The 23,852-nt window shown below is 35.7% G+C and overlaps 1 protein-coding gene across 1 annotated transcript in view; it reads right to left on the reverse strand.

Moving 5' to 3' along the window:
* Positions 1 to 23,173: 23,173 nt before the first annotated feature.
* NAALADL2 (N-acetylated alpha-linked acidic dipeptidase like 2) overlaps positions 23,174 to 23,852 on the reverse strand; it is an 895,965-nt gene continuing 895,286 nt past the window's right edge. Inside the window, exon 15 of the mRNA XM_052645317.1 lies at positions 23,174 to 23,372. Coding sequence (XP_052501277.1) covers positions 23,174 to 23,372 — 199 coding nt within the window. The remainder of the gene's footprint in view (positions 23,373 to 23,852) is intronic.

The following is a 23,852-nucleotide window of genomic DNA, read 5'->3' on the forward strand; positions in this document are numbered from 1 at the left end:
AAGGCTTTCTTATCTCTCCTTGCTATTCTTTGGAACTCTTCATTCAAATGGGTATATCTTTCCTTTCCTCCTTTGCTTTTTGCTTCTGTTCTTTTCACAGCTATTTGTAAGGCCTCTTCAGACAGCCATTTTACTTTTTTGCATTTCTTTTTCTTGGGGATGGTCTGATCCCTGTCTCCTGTACAGTCTCACAAACTTCTGTCCATAGTTCATCAGGCACTCTGTGTATCAGATCTAGTCCCTTAAATCTATTTCTCACTTCCACTGTATAATCATATGGGATTTGATTTAAGTCATACTTGATTGGTCTAGTGGTTTTCCCCACTTTTCTTAAGTTTAAGTCTGAATTTGGCAATAAGGTGTTCATGATCAGAGCCACACTCAGCTCCTGGTCTTGTTTTGCTGACTGTATAGAGATTTCCATCTTTGGCTGCAAAGAATATCATCAATCTGATTTCAGTGTTGACCATCTGGTGATGTCTTTGTGTAGAGTCTTCTCTTTTGTTGTTGGAAGAGGGTGTTTGCTATGACCAATGTGTTCTCTTGGCAAAGCTCTACTAGCCTTTGCCCTGCTTCAATCTGTACTGCTAGGCCAAATTTGCCTGTTACTTCAGGTGTTTCTTGACTTTCTACTTTTGTATTCCAGTCCCCTATAATGAAAAGGACATTTTTTGGGGTGTTAGTTCTAAAAGGTCTTGTAGAATTTCATAGAACCATTCAACTTCAGCTTCTTCAGTGTTACTGGTTGGGGCATAGACTTGGATTACCATGATATCAAATGGTTTGCCTTGGAAACTAACAGAGATCATTCTGTCATTTTTGAGATTGCATCCAAGTACTGCATTTTGGACTCTTGTTGACTATGATGGCTACTCCATTTCTTCTAAGGGATTCCTGCCCACAGTAGTAGATATAATGATCCTCTGAGTTAAATTCACCCATTCCAGTCCATCTTAGTTAGCTGATTCCTAGAATGTCAACATTCATTCTTGCCATCTCCTGTTTGACCACTTCCAATTTGCCTTGATTCATGGACCTAACATTCTAGGTTTCTATACAATATTGCTCTTTACAGCATTGGACCTTGCTTCTATCACCAGTCAAGCACCCTGTGTTAGTTTTAATATATTTTATAATTTTGATATAAACTTTAGAATATTATTTATTAAATAGTCAGTTATTATATAAAAATATTAAGAGTAAGAAAAAAGATTTGTATTTACCTTCTCATTTACAATTTCTGGCATTCTTTATTCCTTTGTGTAGATCCAAATTGCCATCTTTTATCACACCTTCTCCCTAAAATACTTTCTTTATCATTTTAGTACATATCCACTGGCAATGGATAAATATATGCATTAATAAAAAACATTTGTTTTTCTCTTTCTGACTTACTTCACTCTTTGACATTCTCGAGGTCCACCACATCTCTAAAAATGACTCTATTTCATTGCTTTTAATGGTTGAGTAATATCCCATTGTATATATTTACCACATCTTCTTTATACATTCACTTTTCATTTGGCATTTAGGTTGTTTCCACATCTGCCTGTTGTATATAGTGCTGCAATGAACACTAGAGAACATATGCTCTTTTGAATTATGGTTTTCTCAGCGTATATGCCAACAGTGGGACTGCCAAGTCATATGGTAGTTCTGCGTTTAGTGTTTAAGGAACCTCCATACTATTCTCCACATTGATTGTATCAGTGTATATTTCCTGCAAAAGGATTCCCATTTCTCTACTCCCTTTTCAGCATTTATTGTTTGCAGACTTTTTGATGATAGTCATTCTTACCAGTGAGGTGATACCTCACTGTAGTTTTTAATTTTCATTTCTCTATTAACTAGCAATATTGAGCATCTTTTCAGGTGCTTCTTGGCCAACTGTATGTATTCTTTAGAGAGATGTCTATTTAAGTATTCTATAGCATATTGAAAAGCAGAGACATTACTTTGCCAACAAAGATCCGTTTAGTCAAGGCTATGGTTTTTCCTGTGGTCATCTATGGATGTGAGAGTTGGACTGTGAAGAAAGCTGAGCACCAAAGAACTGATGCTTTTGAACTGTGGTGTTGGAGAAGACTCTTGAGAGTCCCTTGGACTGCAAGGAGATCCAACCAGTCCATTCTAAAGGAGATCAGCCCTGGGTGTTCTTTGGTAGAAATGATGCTAAAGCTGAAACTCCAGTACTTTGGCCACCTCAAGCGAAGAGTTGACTCATTGGAAAAGACTGATGCTAGGAGGGATTAGGGGCAGGAGGAAAAGGGGATGACAGAGGATGAGATGGCTGGATGGTATCACCAACTCGATGGACGTGAGTTTGAGTGAACTCCAGGAGATGGTGATGGACAGAGATGCCTGGCGTGCTGCGATTCATGAGGTAGCAAAGAGTCAGACACGACTGAGCGACTGAACTGACTGAACTGAATGATTTTTTAACTGGGTTGTATGTTTGTTTTTGATTCTGAGCTTCTTGAGCTGTTTGTATCTTTTGGAGATTAATCCTTTGTCCATTGTTTTGTTTACAAATGTTTTATCCCATTCTATGGATTGTGTTTTTGTCTTGTTTATGGCTTCCTTTGCTGTGTAAAAGCTTTTAAGTTTAATTAGATAGCATTTGTTTATTTTCCTATTTTCATTTCTCTAAAAGCTGGGTCTAGAAAGATCTTGCTGTGGTTTATGTCAAAAAGTGTCTTTCCTATGTTTTCCCCTAAGAGTTTTATAGTGTCTGGTCTTACATTTACATCTTTAATCCATTTTGAGTTAATTTTTGTGTTTGGTGTTAGGTAGTATTCTAATTTTATTCTTTTGCATGTTGCTGTGAAACTTTCTCAGTACCACTTATGAAAAGGCTGTCTTTTCTCCATTGTATATTTTGGCCTTTTTGGTCATAGATTAGGTAGTGGCTCAGATGGTAAAGAATCTGCCTGCAATGCAGGAGACCTGGGTTCAAACCCTGGGTTGGGAAGATCCCCTGGAAAAGGGAACAGCTACCCACTCCAGTATTCTGGCTTGGAGAATTCCATGACAAGAGGAGTCTGGTGGGCTACAGTTCATTGGTCACTAAGAGTCAGACATGACTGAGCTGCTTTAACTTTTTGGGTGCCCATAGGTACATGGGTTAGAGAAGCCAATGGCACCCCACTTCAGTACTCTTGCCTGGAAAATCCCATGGACAGGGGAGCCTGGTAGGCTGTGGTCCATGGGGTCGCGAAGAGTCAGACACGACTGAGTGACTTCCCTTTCACTTTTCACTTTCATGCATTGGAGAAGGAAATGGCAACCCACTCCAGTGTTCTTGCCTGGAGAATCCCAGGGACAGGGGAGTCTGGTGGGCTGCCATCTATGGGGTCACACAGAATGGGACACGACTGAAGTGACTTAGCAGAAGCAGCAGCAGGTACATGGGTTAATCTCTAAGCTTTCTATCCTGTATCACTGGTCTATATTTTTATTTTGGTGCCAGTACCATGTTGTCTTGATTACTGTACCTTTGTGGTATAGTTTGAAGTCAGGGAAACTAATTCCTCTGGCTCCATTTTTCTTTCTCAATATTACTTTGGTATTTTAGGGTCTTTCTTTGGTGTTTCCATGCAAATTGTGAAAAAAAAAAAAAAGTGTCAATTCCATGAAGAATGCCATTGCTAATTTGATTGTATTTGCATTGAATCTGTAGATTGCTTTGGATGTCGTATTCATTTTCACAGTCTTGATTCTTTCAATCCAAGAACATGGTATATTTCTCCATTTGTGTTATCACTGATTTCTTTCATCAGTGTTTTATAATTTTCTGAGTACAGGTCTGTTGCCTTCCTAGGTTGGTTTATTCCTAGGTATTTTACTCCTTTTGTTGCAATGGTAAATGGGATTGTTTCCTTAATTTCTCTTTCTGCTTTTTCACTGTTAGTGTATAGGAATGCAAGAAATTTCTGTGCATCAATTTTATATCCTAAAATTTACCAAATTCATTGATTAGCTCTGGTAGTTTTCTGGTGGCATCTTTAGGATTTCACATGTATAGTATGTCATCTGCAACCAGGAACAGCTTTACTACTTATTTTACAGTTTGTATTTCTTTTATTTCTTCTCTGATTGCAGGGGTAGGGCCTAAAACACAATGTTGAATAAGAATGGTGATAGTGGACATCCTTGTCTTATTCCTTATCTTAGAGGAAATGTTCTGAGTTTTTCACCATTGAGAGTGATGTTTGCTGTGTTTGTCATATATGACCTTTATTATATTGAGGTAGATTCCCTCTATGCCCACTTTCTGGAGAATTTCTATTATAAATGGGTATTGAAATTTGTAGAAAGCTTTTTCTGCATCTACTCAAATGATAATATGGTTTTTATTCTTTAATTTGTTAATATGCTATATCACCTCGTTTGCTTTTGTGTATATGGAAGAATTGCATTCCTGGGATAAATCCCACTTGATGATGGTGTACAGTCCTCATAATGTTGTTGATTTCTGTTTGCTAGTGTTTTGTTGAAGATTTTTGAGTCAGTTTTTGTCAGTAACATTCATCTGTAATTTGTATGTGTGTGTGTGATATCTTTGTCTGGTTTTCATATCAGGGTGATAGTGGTCACATAAAATTTGTTTGGGAGTGTTCCTCTGCAAGCTTTTAGATGATTTTGAGAAGGGTATGTGTGAGGCCTTCTCTCAGTGTTTGATAGAATTCTCCTATGAAGCCATCTGGTCCTGGACTTCTGTTTATTGGAAGATTTTTAATTACAGTTTCAATATCATTAATTGTGATTTATCTGTTTCTGTTTTATAATTCTTCCTGGTTCAGTCTTGGAAAGTTGTATCCTTCCAAGAATTTGTTCATTTATTCTAGGCTGTCCATTTTATTGGCGTGTAGTTGTTTGTAGTAGCCTCTTATGAACCTTCACATTTCTGGTGTCAGTTGTAATTTCTCCTTTTTCATTTCTAATTTTTATTGAGTTCTCTCCCCTTTTTTCTTTAAGAGTGTGGATAAAGGTTTATCAATTTTGTGTATCTTCTAAACTTTTATTTTTATTGATCTTTGCTATTATTTTTCTTCATTTCTGGTCTCATCTTTATAATTTCTTACCTTCTACTGACTGAATTTTATTTGATTTTCTTTCTCTTGCTGCTTTAAATGTAGGATAAGATTGTTTATTTAAGACTTTTCTTGTTTTTAAAGTGAGGTTGAATTGCTATAATTTTTCCTCCTAGAACTACTTTTGCTCTGTATAATAGGTTTTGAATCACTGTGTTTTTGTTGTCATTTATTTCTATATATTTTTTTATTTTGTATTTCCTCTTTGATTTCTTCAGTGATTTCTTGGTTGTTTAGCAGCACACTGTTTAGCCTCCATGTGTTTGTGTTTTTTATAGATTTTTAAAAAAATTCTAATTTTATAGCATTGTGGTTAGAAAAGATACTTGACATGATTTCAGCTTTCTTAAATTTTCTGAAGTTTGATTTGTTACCCAAAATGTGAACTGTCCTGGAGAATGTTTCATGTACACTTGAGAAGAAAATGTACTCTGTCACTTCCAGGTGGAATGTCCTATAAATATCAATTAAACTTATCTGGTCAATTGTGTCATTTAAAGCTTGTGTTTCCTTAGTTATTTTCTGTCCATTGATGTAAGTGGGGTATTAAAGTCCCCACTATTATTGTGTTACTGTCGATTCCGCTTTTATAGTTCTTAACATTTGCCATATGTATTGAGGTGCTCCTTTATTGAGTGCAAAAATATTTATCACTGTTATATCCTCTTGGACTGATTCCTGATCATTATGTTTTGACCTCCCTTACTGTTTCTAACAGTCTTTATTTTGAAGTCTATTTTATCTGATATGATCTTTGCTATTCTAGCTTTCTTTTGATTTCCATTTGCATAGAATATCTTTTTCTATCCCCTCACTTTCAGTCTGTATGTGTCCCTAGATCTGAAGTGGTATATGTAAGCAGGATATACAAGGGTCTTGTTTTTGTATACATTCAGCCAGTCCATGTCTTTTGGTTGGGGGCATTTAATCCATTTATATTTAATGTAATTATTGATAGGTATATTTCTGTTACCTTTTTCTTAATTCTTTTAGGTTTGATTTTGTGGGTCTTTTTCTTGTGTTTCCTGCCTAGAGAAGTTCCTTTAGTATTGGCTGTAAAGCTGGTTTGGTTGTGCTGAATTCTCTTAGCTTTTGCTTGTCTGTAAAGCTTTTGATTTCTCTGTCTATTCTGAATGAGATCTTTCCTGGGTACAGTAATCTTGGTTGTAGGTTTTTTCCTTTAATCCCTTTAAATATATCCTGCCACTCCATTCAGGCCTGCACAGCTTCTGCTGAAAAATCAGGTGATAGCCTTATGGGGATTACCTTGCATATTATTATTGTTTTTTTCTTTTTCCTTGTTGCTTATAAAATTTTTTCTTGAATTTAATTTCTGTTAGTTTGATTAGCATGTATCTCAGTGTGTTTCTCCTAGGGTTTATTCTTTATGGGATTCTCTGTGCCTCCTGGACTTGGGTGGCTATTTTCTTTCCCATGTTAGGGGAGTTTTTGACTATAATCCCTTTGGATATTTTCTTAGTCCCTTTCTTTTTCTCTTCTTCTTATAGGACCCTTATGACTCAAACATTAGTGCATTTAACATTGTCTAAGAGTTTCCTGAGACTATCGTCAATTCTTCTGCCTTTTTGTTTATTCCTTCTTTATTTTAAATGAAACAAAGATGACTATTTTTAATGATAAAAAGTACAGTTCACAAAGAAGATAAACATCATAAACCATTAGACATTTATAAACCATTAGATACCTAAAACAAAAATCAGAAGAAATATAGGATCATAGTGAGACATATTATTCCTCTGAGAATATTTTATCAACTGAAGAAAAAATAAGATAGGAGCATCTTGAATGATGTCATTAATCATTTATGTAAAATATATTTATATTAATTTATATTGCTCTTATATCCTACAGAAATATATTTAAAATTTTGTATCTCATACATTGTTATTAGATGCCAATAGCACATTTAAAAAAAATTGGCAAAAAGATAAACATTGCTAAATTTCAAAAGGTAGAATTCTTTTTTGTGTGTGATTCAGTTATCTATATACACAGAAATTATTTTTTAAATTATTTTCCATTATAGATTACAAGATATTGACCATAATTCCCTGTGCTATAAATTAATCTTTGTTGCTTGTTGCATATCTATTTTTTTTTAATTAGAAATCTAGCACTCTATATATACTAAGTAGAACAAATGGAACCAAAGTGTCATAAATTTTGTAGTTAGGCAAAAATTCATAAGTTTTCTAAAATATATATGTTTATACATATTATATATACATGTATGCAAAAGCTTTTCTATTACACTTGATGAAGCCTTGAGAAAATACATCAGAAAAAAGAGATGGAGAAATTCAAAAGCAACTGAATATGAAATAGAAAAAGTGAAACAAACTAGATAAAAATAAAAGTTCCTCATATAGTCCAATTTTTTTAAACCTGGCTGCTCATTAGAAACTTATCTGGAACTCTGGCAAAAAAAAAAGGATCTGGCCATTTGTATTTTTCAAAAAAAATTCCAAGATAATTCTGATATGCATGTGGATTTTAAAAAGTGATTACAGGTTTTTCTATTAAATAGTAGTTTTGGTGATATAGAATTCTATTATTTTTCTGTTGAACAATTATGATACAATGGTATTAAGTGACTAATAGTTACATAATCACAATAATAGATGTTTATCAGTTTTCACAATCAATAACTAGACAAAAAATAAAAGATAATTACAAGTCGTAATGGAAACATAATTAACCTAACAATATAAAATTATTACATACAGTTTCAGGGGTCAGGCAGAGTGATGTGGTAAGTGGAAGTGCATATAAGCACATGTTTTCATCTGCTCAGCCAGTCTATGTCTTTTGGTTGGTGCATTTAATCCATTTACATTTAAGTTAACATGAATGATGCTATTACTGTTTTCTTAATGGTTTTGGGTTTATTTTCTGTAGCCAAATCATTTATTCCCTTCTCTTGTTTCCCGCCTAGAGAAATACTTTTAGCATTTATGGTAAGGCTGGTTTGGTGGTGCTGAATTCTCTTAATTTTTCTTGTCTGGAAAGCTTTTGATCTCTCCATCAAATCTGAAGAAGAGTCTTGCTGGGTAGAGTATTCTTGGTTGTAGCTTCTTTATCATCACTTTGAAAATATTATGCCGTTCCTTTCTGGCTTGTAGATTTTCTGTTGCAAAATCAGTTGGTATCCTGATAGGAGTTCCCTTGTATGTTATTTATCATTTTTCCCTGGTTGCTTTTAATATTTTATCTCTGCCTTTAATTTTTGTCAGTTTGACTACTATGTGTCTTGGTGTGTTCCTCCTTGGGTTTTTCCTGCCTGGGATGGTCTTCCCTGGTGACTCAGAGGTTAAAGCATCTGAATGCAATGTAGGAGACCTGGGTTTGATCCCTGGGTTGGGAAGATCCCCTGGAGAAGGAAATGGCAACCCGCTCCAGTATTCTTGCCTGGAGAATCCCATGGACAGAGGAGCCTGGTGGGCTACACTCCATGGGGTGGCAAAGAGTCCGACACAACTGAGCCACTTCACTTTGACTTGGTTGATTATTTCCTTTCCCATGTTAGGAAATGTTTCAGCTATTATCTCTTCAAGTATTTTCTCAGGCCCTTTCTCTCTTTCTTCTCCTTCTGGAAACCCTATAATGCAAATATTTATTTGTTTAATGTTGTCTCAGAGGTCTCTTAGGCGGTCTTCATTTCTTTTCATTCTTTTTTCTATATTCTATTCTGTGGCAGTGATTTCCACCATTCTGCCCTCCAGGTGATTTATCCTTTCTTCTGCCTCAGTTATTCTGCTATGGATTCCTTCTAGTGTGTTATTCATCTCTGTTTGCTTTTTATTTCTTCTAGGTGTTTAGTAAACATTTCTTGCATCTTCTCAATCTTTGCCTCCATTCTTTATCTGAATACTGATTCATCTTCACTATCATTATTCTGAAGTCTTTTTCTGAAGGGTTTCCTGTCTCCACTTCACTTAGTTGTTTTTCTGAGGCTTTATCTTGTTCTTTCATTTGGAATATAACTTCCTGCATTTTTCATGCTGATTAACTGTCTCTAATGTGCTTTTGTTTTAGTGACTGTGGGATTGTGGTTCTTGCTTCTTCTTCTGTCTGCCCTCTGATGGATGAAAGTAAGAGACATGTGTAAGCTTCCTGGAGGGGGGGACTTTTTGTTGTTCTTCAGTCACTCAGCTGTGTCTGACTCTTTGCAACTCCACGGACTGCAGCATGCCATTATGTGTGTGTTGTGCTTTGTTCAGTCATATAGTTCAATTACTAATTATTAGTAGATTTTAGCTTGATTCAGAAGTGTCCAGAGCAGCCTTTGACCTAGGAGTAGTTTTGCTTACTAGTAAGAAGATATCCAAGGACTCGGGCAAGCTACTTGAAAGGATATTATTATACAGCTTCTCTCCTCTGGTCTCAACCCAGAGCTTATTCAGACTCCTGTTTACTGGTTGTTCTTTGAGCAGCTTCCTAATAGCCCACCCTACATATTCAAGTAAAGGTTCCTGTCTTCAGATATAGAAAGCTCTCTTTATCCAATATCCAGTCTCTATTATTCTCTTTGTATTTGATCAACTTACTGCCTTTAGGCAGTAAGCAGGGCAATTATAGGGCTCACCTGATTTGTTTGTCTTCCTTCAGGCCTCTTATTTCTAGATTGCCTTTTGTCCAATGTCCAGGAAAACCTTTGTTTTGTATAGCTTGCCCTGTTTTTTAGTTTATAGTAGGAGGGTAACCTTCAAAACAGTTGACCCTTTTTTTTTCTTTTTACATTTTATTATTTATTAGTGAAGTATAGATAATTTACAAATTGAGTTTCATTTCAGATGTACAGCAAAGTTAATATTTTAAAAATATGAGAACTGGTTGATTCGTTTATTATTGTTGTTGGTCTTCTTGGATTGATATTTGTTTTTTTCCTTCTCTGCTATATTGGCTTTCCAACTACATATGCATATTTTTTTTCTGGGAAAAGTGACTTCTTACATTCATTTAGTGGCCTGTCTTATTTTTCATTTTTACAGAACTTTCCTTGCTTTATTATTATGTTTATTATTTTTTTGTGAAAATAGTATCTTCTCAAATTATCACACATATTAACAATTTAAGGAGGTTCTCTTTTCTTTGAATTATCTTTTTTCTTAGGTGTTTATTGATTTTTTTTTTTTTTTTCAATTCTCTTTTAGACTTCTTCAACTGTTTGGTACTCCTTTATTCCTCTATATGTAAAGATGAGTGTGAGTTGTTGTGTTGTTTTTTTTTTTTTTTCCTTTTGTGCCATAAGGCAGGTTTGAGTAACTTTGAGATGACTTCATAAGATTTATTTCAGAAAAGAAAGATGTACATCATATGGGAATTGGGGGCTGGAAGTTGTCTTACTGCAAGAATGAAAGCAGTCACGCAGATATTGAAATGAGAATGTGTTATCAGTTGGAAAATTCAGGCCCTTCAATTTGGCTGGAGTAGAAAATGTGAGAGGGAGAAGAGGCAAACACTGAGGCAGAGGTAGGGTGGGAATCACCTGAGAAGGATGCTGAATATCATCATAAGGCTTTCGGATTTTATGCTGAAGATGATGGGAAACCTCTTTGACTCTCTACTGTGAGGAGAATCTGTTCAGTATGTACTACATGCTCAGTATGTACTTTATTAGTCATTTTAAGTATTTTATAATATTAATACCAAGTAGAATCTAAACTAGTAAATAAATAGTCTAGAAGTTGCTCCTCTCACATAAAACACAATATTAAATTGTAATTTTGCTGAAGTAAAATAAAAGATACAAACTTCAAAGCAGAAAAGTATGGGAATGTCCTGGTTTTTGTCTCTGGCAAAATTTGCATAATCTGCTCCTTTTTTTTTTTTTTTTCTGGAATGCTATTCTCTTTATCCCCCCTGAAGGATTTCTATTCATTCTTCAGACTCCTGAGAAAACCTTCTTGGCTTCTAAAGAATTTAAATATTTTTAACCTCTGCTCACTTTTCACCTTATTTAGGCCTCCATTATAAGACTTAAGGCTTTACCACAGCTATGTGTTTATGTCTTTTGCTTTCTTAGCTCTGCCTTGGAGCTAGTCGTCATTTTTTCAGTTATGAAGTGGTGTAAGGAAATTACTTAAGCCATTTCAGATTGTTTTATTATAGATTAAGTGACATCCATTGATTTGAGGTGGGGGGAAAAGGATCTTAATACATGTGTATAAATGTTAGGTATGTTCAATCATTCATTCAAAGAAGAACAGAGAGCCATTTAGAGATTGCAGTAGAAATGATGTGTGTGGACTTGGTCCCATATCTGCCCACCTACATCCTCCCCAATAAGGCGGGGGCTGGAAGCAGAAACTGATTTCAGAGCCTCTCATGCCATTGGATTCCAGTGTGATCTGCCAAGGAGAGGGACTCAGAAGAAAGTCAAGGAAGTGTGGAAGATTTTTCGTGCTTCTAGTAGGGGAGGTAGAGGAAGTACAGGCTCCCAGACTTCTGATCAATTCTGTCGTTGTTCTTTAAGCCCTGTGAGTGGTGCTTAAAGCAGCAGCAACAAAGTCTCCAAGAGTCTGAGTAGAAGGTTGACTCCTGGGTCCTCACAGGTGCCTCCTTTATGTTTCTCCCACCCTAAGGTCAGTAGTGGTTTCCTACAGTTACTGATCTCTGAAAAACAGTAGCTTTACTTTTTTGTATAGTAGCCCTTACAATAATTTTTGAATGATATTTATGCTTTAAAATTCCCTTTGCTCTAAATACTTATGTCTACTGTAATGCATGTCAGAAGAAATGTTGACATTAAATAGGATGGTGGCAGTGGAGATGGAGAAGTGTCAGTTTGGGGCTGTATTTTGCAATAAAGCCAATTCAACTGGCTGATAGATCGGATATAGGAAGTAAGGGAAATAAAATGATCAAAGAAGATTCTTATTTTTAGTAAGAGAATCCAGAGTATTTACTAACACAAGGAAGAATTTTGAAGAAGAGCAAATTGGGCAAAAAATATAACTGTGGTAAAATTCTGTCTGTAAGCACTTAGGATGTCAGAGGATTCCTTCTAATAATGCCTCTTCCTTTATAAGATTAGTACAGTTGAAGGAGGAAAGAGCAAATGAATTGGGCTTAAAAAATTCTGTTCTTTAGAAAGACATATTAGGGTAGTGGTTACAAGTGTGGGTTTCAGGATCAGACCACCTTATTAGAAATTTGTTACTTCAGAAATTTTATTTAGAAAACCAGTGAGAATTCCACAACAAACATACATATATCCACCACCCAAACAGACTAGGGAGGATGTAAAGAAATGAGAAGAAAATCTGATATAACTCTCCTCCATTTTATTGTATGTGCTTCAATTCCTTTTTCTGTTAAAAAAAGGTAATAAAACAAAACAGTTATAGTGTTCTCTGTATGCCTATCCTTACCACTGTTTCCCTTCTACCATGAATCAAATTATTTACTTTTCAGTCTGTATTTTTATACGTTGAATACACATGTTAGTCATAGGTATACAATTTTGTACATTTAAACTTTGCTTTATGGTTAGAATCATATGCATATTATTCTGCAGAATATACATATGCAAAATACGTTATTTTTTGAAAATTTTTGTGTGTAGCATAGGTATACCTGGCACAATGGTAAGCTCCCGAAAAATGTTAGCTCTCATACAGCAGTGATGTTGGAGATAAGAATGAAGACGGAAACAAACAGAACAGGCTCTATCTTGAAAGCAGGACTCCATCTTGTGCTGGACTCTGGACTTTGAGCTATATGCCCAGTATCTATGGAAATGACATACCAACTGGAAAACCAGGCCCCTGGAAGAAAGAGCCCCAGGGCTTGTACCTAGACTCTTCATCTCCTAAAAGAATACCCTAAATATCTATGTAACCGAATAGAATCATACATTCTATTATGCTTATTGGGGTATGACCACAGGCCTATTGATAATTATCCACTGTTAACTACCTAGGCTTAAGGTGTATGAATCACGGGCTAACTTTGATTGTATGTTTCTTTTCCTTTGTTCAGACTAGTTTCAGGGAATTTGGGTTTGGACATGTACACTTAGGGTATATAAGATTTTCACAAAAATTGGTCAGAGTCCTTGGCTAAGAGGAGAATCTGACTTGGGCCTGCCGGTGTAATAAACTGCACTCCACTATCTACATTGTCCTTCTGAGTGAGTTTGTTTCCCAGAACACATGGCTACAACAAGAACACTCTGCTTTAGCCTTAACGAGCCTAAAGGAAGGCTCAGCGAGTTACCTATGTAGCCTGAACATTTGGTGCCTTTAAGCCATCTCTGCTCTGTCAATATCCTTGTGACAAATTACACTATTGGGAGTCCCTCTGAATCTAGTATTGCCAGTAGTTAATCTGAAGTGTTACATTTTATTTGGTTGTGAAATCCTAGAAGAGTGATCCCCGACCTTTTTGTTCCCAGGAACTGGTGTCATGGAAGACAATTTGTCCAGGGACTAGGTCTGGGGATGAGGGATGGTTCACATGGTATTGCGAGCGATAGGGAGCTGTAGATGAAGCTTCACTAGCTTGTGTGCTGCTCACCTCCTTATGTGCTGCCAGGTTACTGCCCATGGACCAGTACTGGGGTTTTGGGACCCCTGTTCCAGAAAGTCAAACTGTGTTAATCATCTTTATACATCCAGTCCTTAATGCAGTATATTGCCTAGAATAGGCTCTCTGTCAATGTTTGCAGAATAAGTAAATGAGTGAAATCTGCTAATCATGCAATAGAGATCCATTAGCAATAAAGAACTGGCATTTTCTAGTGTATATTTGAGGGAACAAAACTCCTTAGCATTAGAGTTGACACAAATGCTGTTACTTGATGTTAGAGCTTGGCACAAATATTAAAGCTAAATGGCCTAAAATGAGTTCTGCATGTCTGAGAAAAGAATAGAAGGCAAAAAAGAAAAAGGTGATAAAATCTTACACTGTGTTCTTGAGCAAGGCTTATTTCTCTTTGGGTGTAATATACAATACAGATAAATATATAAAAATAAATCATGCAATTGCACTCATCTCACACATCTAGTAATGCTCAAAATACTCCAAGCCAGGCTTCAACAATACATGAACTGTGAACTTCCAGATGTTCAATACGGATTTAGAAAAGGCAGAGGAACCAGAGATCAAATTGCCAATATCTGCTGGATCATTGAAAAAGCAAGAGAGTTCCAGAAAAACATCTACTTCTGCTTCATTGACTATGCCAAAGCCTTTGACTGTGCGGATCACAATAAACAGTGGGAAGTTCTGAAAGAGATGGGAATATCAGACCACCTGACCTGCCTCTTCAGAAATTTGTATGCAGGTCAGGAAGCAACAGTTAGAACTGGACATGGAACAACAGACTGGTTCCAAATAGGAAAAGGAGTAAATCAAGGTTGTATATCGTCACCCTGATCATTTAACTTATATGCAGAGTACCCAGAGAAATGCTGGGCTGGATGAAGCACAAGTTGGAATCAAGATTTCCAGGAGAAATATCAATGATCTCAGGTATGCAGATGACACCACCCTTATGGCAGAAAGTGAAGAGGACCTAAAAAGCCTCTTGATGAAAGTGAAAGAGGAGAGTGAAGGAGTTGGCTTAAAGCTCAACATTCAGAAAACAAATATCATGGTATCAAGTCCTATCACTTTATGGCAAATAGATAGGGAAACAGTGGAAACAGTGGCAGACTTTATTTTGGGGGGCTCCAAAATCACTGCAGGTGGTGATTGCAGCCAGGAAATTAAAAGACATTTTCTCTTGGAAGAAAAGTTATGATCAACCTAGACAGCATATTGAGAAACAGAGACATTACTTTGCCAACAAAGGTCTGTCTAGTCAAAGCTATGATTTTTCTAGTAGTCATGTATGGATGTGACAGTTGGACTATAAAGAAAGATGAGTGCCAAAGAATTGATGCTTTTGAACTGTGGTGTTGGAGAAGACTGTTGAGTGTCCCTTGGGCTGCAAGGAGATCCAACCAGTCCATCCTAAAGGAAATCAGTCCTGAATATTTATTGGAAGGACTGATGCTGTAGCTGAAACTCTAATACTTTGGTCACCTGATACAAAGAACGGATTCATTTGAAAAGACCCTGATGCTGGGAAATATTGAAGGCAGGAGGCAAAGGGGACAACAGAGGATGAGATGGTTGGATGGCATCACCAACTCAATGAACATGAGTTTGAGTCAACTCTGGGAGTTGGTGATGGACAGGGATGCCAGGTGTGCTGCAGTCCACAAGGTTGCAAAGAGTTTGACACACTGAGCAACTGAACTGAAAGACAATTCATTACTAATACAGACTAACAACTAATTCATTTTTATAACAAAACACAGTATAACAATGATTTTCACCTGTATTTAATATTTGTAAATGGGCATTTTAAATATTACTGTGTCACTGCACATACACATTACATTTATGAATCAGAAAATATTCCTTAAAAGATGTCTTCATTTCATAGTATTCAACTATGTGCAAATATTTAAACAACTAAAATATAAAATATTCACCTGTATTCTTAATGGACGTGATGTACCAATCCATTTTTTTCTTTTGTCACTCCAAATCACAACATAGTTTTCTAAGTAAGCCATATCAAGTCATGTGAATAGTACATAAAATGTTGTAAAATAAAATCACAATTGGGTAAATAGGAAAAGCACTAGATTTTTGGTGGACATCCACATATTATAGAAATTAGGCATTCAACCCTCTATAGTAATTAAGAAACTAGAGACACATGCCTCTAAATCAATCATTCAAAATCAGTCACAACAAAGACACTAATAATGAATTTCTTTACAATGAAAACGTTTCCAAATCACAGATGTAATCTATTTTGAACAATATTCAACACTGTAACAGTTCAGTGCAATTTAATAATTGGAACACCCCTTGAGAGAGATTTATTTTTTAATCAAACAAATTTAAATGAAGAAATTGTGCTCCAATTTTACCCAAAGTTAGTTTCTAAATCTTTATAAATCTGCTTATCACAATTCTTTTCGGGCTATATTTTTTATTTATTTGTATTTGTTATTATACAATTAAATTTTACTCATTATAAAATTTCATATATCTAAGTGTTGCTATACTGCTGACATGGCTAAAACTATTTCATGTTCCATATTAACATTCCAAACACATATGAAGCTATCGTCAATGATGTGCTGATTTTTCTAGATGTCTATAAAAGCAAATTAGCCCTTCAAAGTGTCTTAGAAAGCTTTTTTATCTTCTGAATACAACTGCATTCATACTCTAAAAGTAGCAAGTCTGAATATGTGGGAAATATTTGCCATTAAACCTTCCTATGTGAAATGTAAATACAAAATCACCTAATAGAGTCCTAGCTCAGCTTTTAAATGGAATTATGTATAACATCTTTGGAATATAATAATGTGAGCTACACTTAACCATCTGGGCACTTTCCTGCAGACAAATGGTGTAGTAAAATATGTTGTTTCTTATTAAACGGGTATGACAAACTTGTCTTTATAGACCAATAGCATTTTCTCTGACTTTCAGAATAAGGTGGTCACTTGCAGCACCTTGATATAAAGGTAGACAAGTTAACATTAATAAAATACTATCACATATACTGAAAGCATGATTTAACAATGGCTAATAATTTCAAAAGATAAAACACTCCAAAGAGTGTCCACCTGTGTTATTATTATGTTGAATAAATAGTCTTTGAACAAATTAGAGTTAAACTTACTGAGCAGGCCAGATAATTAAATAATTACACGTTTTGATTGAAAAAATATGTAGTTCATTAAAATAGAGACTCTAACTTCATTTCTTTAGCTAAGCTTCTGTTCCAATGCCAACTTTGTACTTTAATTAGAACAAAAGACCAATATTAACTTCAATACAACATAATAATTCATGATAATGATTGTATATAAATCTCTTGAGCTTGCTTGAATATAGCACATGACATATGGCATGATACAGGCACCTGTGTGATCCTTTTGGGACTGAGGGGGTACATATTAATTAGCCCCTGGAAAATAAAGTCTGCTTTCTTCTGAGAAAAGCTACTTTAGTGCTTATTGGCTTAAGACATCAAAGGGATTCGAAAGAACGTTGTTAGGTTCTGTCTACACTTGTTAGAGCTTTGTCTAGATGTAGGCTCTGCATCTAGAATCAACTGCAATTAGCTGAGTTAATTCTTGAGAGAGCCTGCTTAAGAAATCAGAGTAGTCATATATTTCTTTGGCCTTGATGATTGTATTTTGTCTAAAAAAAAAAATCAAAATTGCCATTTTGGTTATACAAAACTGCATAACTATTTTAATTCAAATACAAAATAATTAACCAGAACATATTAAAATTTGAAGCAGCTTTTTCTTGAGTGCTACCTGAAAGTGCCTCAGTTTAATCCTTTCCCTTGTAAATTCAGATATCATCTGAGTATGAGATTCTAAATGTCTTTAAGACATATGCCATTTCACAATCAGCCAGCTCTGAAGATCCTTGATGGTCCCAGGAATGCTCAAGGCACTTCAGTGTACATCTTTGAAGGATAATGGAAAGGTATTATGGAAATAAAATTCTAGCTGATTAACAGATAAATGTACATTGAAAAGACTAAATACTAAAATTACTTTCTCATAGTTAAAAAAAAAAAAAAAGCCTAATCCCATTGCTAGAGTATATCTAAAAAGGGAAAACGGAACTGAGTGAACATTGTGGTGACCAAAATAGGCTACATTTAAGAATTTTCTTTTGCAACGCTTTTAAATTTAGCTCACTTGAAATTCTAAACTGCATAAAATAAACCCACTTAACTGAAAAGTATTTACACTTGATGGGGAACTTAAAACTCTTGGAAGTTTAAGTTCTTTCTAAACAGCAATTCTAATGAGTCTTTTTTAAGCTAGCAATATAAACTCATGCAAGAAATACAAATTTACCAGTGCACCTAGGCAGAATATTTCTTTGCTCAAATATCACGTCTATTTTTTTCTCCTGTGTTGCATCCATGCTCCTGTAATGGAACTGTTAGTTTGCTGATCTATCTTTTGTAATGTATAGACCCATTTGCCTTCCACTCAATACATGGATTGGCAGTTTAAAATATAATTCTATCAAGGGAACTTGTAGTTAAGGCACATTTAAATGGTCCTTTAAACCAATGAGATGACAATGCAATATCAGTGAAAAAGTTTAGTTTTTGGAGTAATCACACATACCACAGAATGTCTCGTGAGAACACTTTTGGCTAGGTCTACCATTTATGAAAATAGTTTTTCATTTGAGGCAAAGATACTGACTCATCACTGGATACATGGTAACAAATCATTTTATTTTCGTAACACCTGTCTTTGCAATGGAGAAACCTATTGTATGCTATACATTTTGAAAGTACATGTAATTTAAAATATATGCAATTTAAAAAGTCAATTAGTTATTCTGAGTTTTAAGTATGATATAAAACTGAGGTTATAAGTCCCAGCACTTGGTCTTCCCCCCTTCCCCCAGTGAAGGTATATAGACATTTTGAGGAGGAAATTATGAGATAATTTTTCATCTAGTTGTTATGATATTCTACAATGGTAGACTTATTTTGTGCTCTTATTTACCTACTTATTTTTGTGCTCTTATTTACTTATCTTCTAATTTACATACATACGTCCACCATTGTGGGGTGGGCTACCATCATGAGGAATAATGTTGTTGGTTTCTTCAAGCTCCTTAGTTCAACCAGTGCAGTGGCAGATGACATAGTCTGATCAGTTGTGCTGCTGCTGCTAAGTCGCTTCAGTCGTGTCAGACTCTGTGCGACCCCATAGACGGCAGCCCACCAGGCCCCCCCATCCCTGGGATTCTCCAGGCAAGAACACTGGAGTGGGTTGCCATTTCCTTCTCCAATACATATAAGTGAAAAGTGAAAGTGAAGTTATGTCCGACTCTAAGTGATCACATGGATTGCAGCCCACCGGCCTCCTCCATCCATGAAATTTTCTAGGCAAGAGTACTGGAGTGGGGTGCCATTGCCTTCTCCGGATCAGCTGTGCAGTAATACATTAAAAATTTCAATAATGTCTCTTTCTGTAACTGATTCTTAACTTTCTGTAGCACCCAGCATGAAGAACACAGGTCTGGACCCCGGGGGGCCCAGCAGAGACACATACATCAATCATCTTTATTAGCTATGGAACTTTGGGCAGTCACGCAACTAAATTGCCTCCTCTTTTAAAATCAGTTGGCATGAGGAGTCAACTAGAAAAAAAAAAAAAACCATTAAATTGAGAAACATGCCTGACTTGTAGCAGGTACAGACTTAGCTGCATCTGGGTCCTTTTCTGAGAAATACAATGGTTACTCACTCTCTCTTTCTTTAAAATGCCATTATTAGCAAAGCTAGAAAGTGAAGTCGCTCAGCCGTGTCCAACTCTTTGCGACCCCGTGGACTGTAGCCCACCAGGCTCCTCTGTCCATGGGATTCTCCAGGCAAGAATACTAGAGTGGGTTGCCATTTCCTTCTCCAGGGGATCTTCCCTACCCAGGGATCAAACCCAGGTCTCCTGCATTGCGGGCAGATGCTTTAACCTCTGAGCCACCAGGGAAGCCCTAGGTATCTCCTATTATTGTGACCCTTCAATTTTTTTAGTATGTTGCCACATGATGTTTTCTCAGGAAGACTCAGGATTATTAAAGTAGATGAGAAATCATTAAGCATAAGGATCATTTGGGAAATCTTGCTAAAAATATAGATTCCTAGGCTCCCTTTCCCAAAAACTACATTTTGAGAAATATGGATTTAAATTGCCAATTTAATAGAGGGGAAAATGCTCTCTTATAAAAGTATTTTGCTTAATACCCTCCTTCCTGAGCACTGGTATCATGTGGAGACTCTACCTCCCCACAAGTACACAGGCTTGTGCCCTTTGCATGAAACTCCTTGGGACAGTTCTACTTGTTAGGTATATTAAGAGAATGAACTAGTCCCTAATTGAAAAAGCAGTGCTTCCAGCCCATCCAGCATCTGATATAGTGACTGAAAGTGAAAGTGAAGTCACTCAGTCGTGTCCGACTCTTTGCGACCCGTGGACTGTAGCCCACCAAGCTCCTCCGTCCATGGGATTCTCCAGGCAAGAATACTGGAGTGGGTTGCCATTTCCTTCTCTAGGGGATCTTCCCGACCCAGGGATTGAACCCAGGTCTCCCATATTGCAGGCAGATGCTTTAACCTCTGCACCACCTAGAATATACTGGAAAAGACCATTTAGAACTCTATGAAAAAACAAACAAGCTTAAATTTTAGCAGCCCTTCTGCTACTAACTAAAACTGTGACTCTATCCCAATTCCGTGACCACTTTGTCTGCAGTTACTGTATCTAATGGAGTGCTGATGCTTTCCCTGACTGAAGGTAATATTCTCAGACTTGAATCAGAAAGTCTTAGGCTTTCTTTTGACTCTGGAATCTGTATTTTTTCACAAAGAGCAGTATTCCAGGTGTACCCTGCCTGAACCCAAATTGCAGTGGTCCACATCTGCCACCTTTTCTTGGGGGAATAATTATTTATGATTCATTGTGGACTGGCACAATGCTATGTATGAAGGGTGGTGAGAAGTACCAGGCACCCAGATATTTCAGATATAACCTAACTAGCAATTCATTGAAAATACTTGTTAATAACTTGCACAGGATTTTATTTACTGGGATCATTAGGGAAAAATTTAAATGATATAAATTTCAAGGAACCCTGAGGTAATCAGACTATAGCAGTAATGTTCCTAGTTAAGAGGTTTGTTTCAGTCCAAGATGAGCAGCATGTATATAATTGGTGGATGTCTGTTTCAATTATAATTGTTTCCTCACATCATCTCTTAAATAGACTAATAAAAACATGTTAGTCCATAGTTAACTTCAGTTTCTAAGTATCAAATATCATGATTTAGAAGTAATAAGTACAGAATATTGAGACTTTGATCTGTGCAGTGTGGGTTAGCTAAATGCACAATCTTTCAACAAAAATGTGCAAACACAAACATTCATGTTCTCAATACCAAGGAGTGAATTTACTTGGGATTTTGCTCTGAAATGATAAACTATCAAATCGATAATTATTTCTCTTTGTCTGTTTTAAATCCAGCTCCAGAGGAAGAATTAAAATGAACACACTGAAACAAGTCACTATTTATGATCCTTTGGTATAGGGATTCTATTATTTGACCTGACACAAATCCATATGTGTATTCCTCCTGCCTCTTTTCTCTTCTTTTCTGCAGAAGGAGAGAGGGCAGTGACACCAAGGTATGTGGGAGTTTGGTTCTTTAGCCCCTTCCTGTAGCCACTTCTCAACATAGCAAATACTTTCAAACAAACACATGCATTGGTTAGAAATACATGTTGTAAGGTAGTTTCCTTTCTTATGTAAAATATGTGCACACAAGCAATTCACTGAAACTGAGTTTCTGCTTGAAATATCTAGCTAACTGCTTCAATTCTCTTCTTTGCCTTGAGTGTATAAACATTACTGATAGTAAGAACAGCTGACCCTTATAAATCAGTTAATCAATGCTGACTAATTCTTTCCCTTTAACTTCAGTTTTCCTTTAAACTAAGATTAGGTGTATCTTCATTCATACACAGCAAAGATTTAGACCTATAGGCACTGTTTGTGAAGTTGCTCTTGAGGTGTGTAATAGGGACATGTGTTTGAATGTTATGTTAGAGAAAAATAATCCACATGAAATATTCTGAAGATATGCTTCCTAAGAAAAATTGCTTTATCCAATACCAAATCAATTTCTAAAGGTAGACTCAGAGTTTAAACACTTAATGGAATTCTGTGGTTTGGGGGAATAGTGGATACTAAGGCCATTCAATGGCCTTAGTGTGAAAAGCTTCATTTTCAGCATGAGAGAAGAACTGAAGCCTGGGAAAGATATACTCTTAAAGTAATACAGTATTTTCTGCCTAAAAGTAGAAGCATGAATATATTATGTGTTGTCATCTCAATCACAAGTAAGGATAGAGAAGGGAAAAAAAGTTTTTTTCATAGAATTAAGGAGCTTTTTTGTTGATCAAAACAACTATTTCATTCATCAGAAGTCCTTTTTTGTTAGTGGCAGAAATAGCAATTGATACTTTTTAAGATATTTTGGGTTTTCAAAGAGAAACTTTGCTACTTTCCTGTGGAAATTATATGGTATTCTGAGAAAACTGCCTTTCAGCAAGGAGTTTCAGAAAAGATACATGAATGAGGAGCAAAGTGAGATGCTTTCATTTTAGAGTAGCTCTATTTCAGTGCTTCCAACAGAAACAACACAGGAAGAAATACATATTTTCTCCCTCATAAGACATACATCACTCCTGAAATTTTTACAAAATCAACTGATACAAATGAGGGATTTCAAAGCTAGTCATCTTATAAGTGGTTAGGAAAAAAACTTACAATTAAATTGCTCTGTGCAGCTACCTTGCGATTTTCCCCTGGAATGTTTATGGCTCTTTTTTTTTTTTTAATTAATACTTAAAAAAATACATTTTCATAACCAGTGTATTGCTACATCTAGTTGTGTTATAAACAGGCACTTCATTTCATAAAATAGACACATTCAAAGTGGTTTTCATCAACCAATCACTCAGTCAGAATACTTGTGTTCATATTGAATATTTGATAGTAAAAGTTAATCTGAAACCATATCAACTGTCCATTTCTATTACAGAAGGTAGGTCATTAAAGCTCTAACATAGGGAATCATTTCTATTCCTACATGTTTTATCCATAGGAAAAAGATTGTCCAGAACTTCTTGGAAATTTTTTCCCCCAAATATTTCATATATATATATAAATACAGCAGATTTCTTTTTAATAGATAAATCTTAAGTATTATTTTCAATAGCTTGCTTTTACATAATCAGAAATCTAGATATAAGAAAAATATTAAATGTGCAAAATGCTCTTTTTACATGTACATCAAAAATTCAAAGGAAGGATAGCTTTATACTTATATAAAAAGCTATTGAGGGGAAAAAGTCTTCCATGTCAGAAAATCTGGTGAGATTAGAGCTTTTGCTTGAGGAATTGTAAACAAACTTTTTAAAATGCTGAGAGTTTTCTCAGTTCTTTCCAACTAAGACACTCTCGAACACATCAAGTCCTGCTTTGAAGTAAACCTGAGCTGCATTAATGCTGTTCAACACCTCTGACAGGGCTTCTTGAAGGGTCTCATTTGATGCAAGTGACTTGCAGTGCTCCCAAGCCTCCAGGAGTATTGAAAACTGGCTTTTCTTCCCATCAAGGTGGTACAGGATATTTCTGAAAAAAACAAAACAAACAAACAAACAAACAAAAAAAACCCAAATAACAGAATGAGTAAATGTTTTAGGCACCATGCTATTTTGTATCAAACATTGTAAAAAATATTTTCAAGAAACAGTGATGTTTTAAATAAATAAAATAATTATAAGAATGCAATATTATCATTTTGAGGCCACTATTTAATGAATGGATTTAGACATTGATCATCCAAAGTTCCCTCTAGTGATGAGAGACATAGAACTAGACAGTATGTACCTCCTGATGGAAGTACACAATACAATCAATGAAATAAATTATTTTTTGCTAAAAAAGAAAAAAGAAAAAAAAAAACACTGAATCTGATGACGCTTCTAAATCTAATTGTTCATAAACACAAGGGACAGAAAATATAAAAATAATACTGCAGTGTGTCATCAGCAAAATATTGTGAGAAATTCTGTAGGACAAATGGCCCAGTTTATTCAATGACCAAATTAT

Source organism: Budorcas taxicolor, chromosome 1 (genome assembly GCF_023091745.1).
Source record: "Budorcas taxicolor isolate Tak-1 chromosome 1, Takin1.1, whole genome shotgun sequence".
Classification (NCBI taxonomy): Eukaryota; Metazoa; Chordata; class Mammalia; order Artiodactyla; family Bovidae; genus Budorcas; species Budorcas taxicolor.